The sequence below is a fragment of the Garra rufa genome, chromosome 5, assembly GCF_049309525.1.
Source record: "Garra rufa chromosome 5, GarRuf1.0, whole genome shotgun sequence".
NCBI classification, from domain to species: Eukaryota; Metazoa; Chordata; class Actinopteri; order Cypriniformes; family Cyprinidae; genus Garra; species Garra rufa.
The window spans coordinates 42,777,841-42,780,522 of NC_133365.1; the positions used below are offsets into that span (position 1 = coordinate 42,777,841).

A 2,682-nucleotide genomic window follows, 5' to 3' on the forward strand; every position below is an offset into this window, starting at 1 on the left:
TATTCAGTAGTAGTCAGTCATCATGGCGTTAGCAGCGGGAGCAAGGCGCTGTGCATCCTCTGCACTTTTCAACAGATCTTTGTCATTATCAGAGCTCAGAATAGCCTGCTCTTATCATAAAAAGGTATGTCTCACTTTTTGTCCTACTGCCGACCATGCCACGAGAATTGATTAATGATTAATTAAGTTGTAGTTCGTAATGTTTGAGGAGAACAACTTTCAGCGTGAGTGCTAGCTAAGCTAGCGTAACTGCGCATGTAAACAAACCAGCAGAATATTGTACATGTCCTTCTGTATTTTCCGCAGTCTGTTTGAGTATAAAACATGTAAACAGCTGGTCTATGTATTTTCGACTAGATAAAATGACATTCATCCATATTTACAGTTAATGTTAGTTTTAGACTTCACTTGTGTAACTGTCCTACAAAGTCACCTGTGATGTCTTTCAGTGTCTTAATTCTGCCACAGGCGACTAAACCTATATGTTTGTATACTGATAGTTTTGTAAGTACACATAAAACATTTTTTTAAATGAGACTTACTAATAAAGATGAATGATCACTATTGTTATAAAGGTCACTGTCATTATCTATCAAGTACACATTTCCTTTTTGAGTAAACTGTTATCACAAGTCCCTTGATTAATGTCGTTGATTTTTAAATATGATCAGGAAGTGTTTATTGGTTTTTACATGCGTTACATGGCCTACTTTTTTTCTGAAGGTGGTGGATCACTATGAAAACCCCAGAAATGTTGGTTCCCTGGACAAGAATGCCAAGAACGTAGGCACTGGTTTGGTAGGTGCACCTGCATGCGGGGATGTTATGAAACTACAGGTAAGACATTTTTGCTTTTAAATTATATACACATATTAAACTAGTATTTTTAACAGCCAAGCATGGTTTTAAGTCAGTCTTTTCTATCTTTTGCTTTAGTTTGTCAGTAGGAAATATCAGTTTACATTTCCAAACATTAATTTTGCCATTTATTGTAATAATGCAGTGAGATTTTTGTTTGCACAAGGAGTTGGACAACAGCCAGTGCTTCACACAGAGATCTGATCTCACCATCATCCAGTCTGTCTGGAATGACATGAAGAAACAGAACAAACTGAGTCTCCAAGATGCTTCAAGAAACCTACTTGCAAAGCTACATTACTGTTAAAAGTTTTAGGCACTTGTGTAAAAATGCTGTAAAATGAGGATACTGTCAAAAATAATAAATAGATTTTCTTTATCAATTAACTTCTATTGACTAAATTAAATCCACAATTGGTGTGACTATCCTTTGTGTTTAAAGCAGCTTTTTTTTTTAACATAGTTTTTCAGGTAGCTTTGCAGGACGGTCTCTTGAAGCATCTTGTAGACATTGCCACAGTCCTTCTGGATTTAGTCTCTCTCAGTTTGTTCTGTTTGTTCATGTCATTCCAGACAGACTGGATAATGATGAGATCAGATCTCTGTGTGAAGCACTGGCTGTTGTCAAACTCCTTGTGCAAACAAAAATCTCACTGGATTTTTACAATCAATGGCAAAATGAATGTTTGGAAATGTAAACTGATATTTCCTACCGACACACTACAGCAAAAGATAGAAACAACTGACTTGCTTGTAAAAATGCTAGTGTTTTAATAATTTTGGCCACCATTGTATGTATGTATATGTATATAAAAACATTATTTACATCAGTGAATTTGTATTGTTGTCATCCTGTGTCTGACAGATTCAGGTGGATGAGAATGGCAAGATAATAGATGCCAGATTCAAAACATTTGGCTGTGGCTCAGCCATTGCTTCCAGCTCACTGGCCACAGAGTGGGTGAAGGGAAAATCGGTGAGTCATTGTGACTCAGACCATTGCATAAATTCACAGTGTGGTCTCATTGTGCTCCATATTTGCTCTCTAAAGCGTTCCTACCAACATTTCAATGCTATCTTTTCCTTGTACAGATTGACGAAGCCCTGAAAATCAAAAACACTGAGATTGCCAAAGAACTTTGTCTACCGCCAGTCAAACTTCATTGCTCTAGTAAGTGTTTTAAAATGGCTGTTTGAGATCCCAAACACATCGATGGCATTAAAAAAATACTCAAATGCTTGTTTTTTTTTCTGGCAGTGCTTGCAGAGGATGCCATCAAAGCTGCGTTAGCAGACTACAGGCTCAAACACAAGGACGACAAGGAAACATTGGCAGAAGCTCGAAACTAAAGTCCTCATTCACAGACAAGTCAATGTCACCCACTCTCCTTGTGACTCATAGAAAAATGGTGTAGTTTTCTTTCTGAGGATATAATAAACACATTAGCCAGCATCTATCATTACTACTCTATTCGCACTATCTTTGCATTGCTGGTTTGAAGTGGCTTGCATCAACCGACTGTGAGGATCTTTTGGATTTAAGTTTTCTCACACAAATCACGCACAAGGAGTTAAAATAAACTCTTTATTTCCTAAAGACCTCTTATGTCCTCTATATTAAATGCATACTACTGCAATGTTTATAAATGTACTCTGCTACAGTTTATAAGAAAGGAAAATATGGGATTTGAAAAATATCTATTTGTTTAGATTGTCAGAGGGATCATTATAGTTTTGGCAGTCATTTGTATGCAAAAAAAAGAAGCTAATTTGACTTTGGTGCTGTATTGTTTGTTGCAAAAACTTAATAAAGCTGTAACTATT

The 2,682-nt window shown here is 36.4% G+C and overlaps 1 protein-coding gene across 1 annotated transcript; it reads left to right on the forward strand.

Annotated features, from left to right (window-relative positions):
• Nucleotides 1-2,682, forward strand: iscua (iron-sulfur cluster assembly enzyme a). Its single transcript, XM_073841043.1, has 5 exons — nt 1-124; nt 724-837; nt 1,724-1,834; nt 1,951-2,029; nt 2,117-2,682. Exons 1-5 carry the CDS (start codon nt 23-25, stop codon nt 2,206-2,208), a joined length of 498 nt encoding a protein of 165 aa, XP_073697144.1. The 5' UTR covers nt 1-22; the 3' UTR covers nt 2,209-2,682.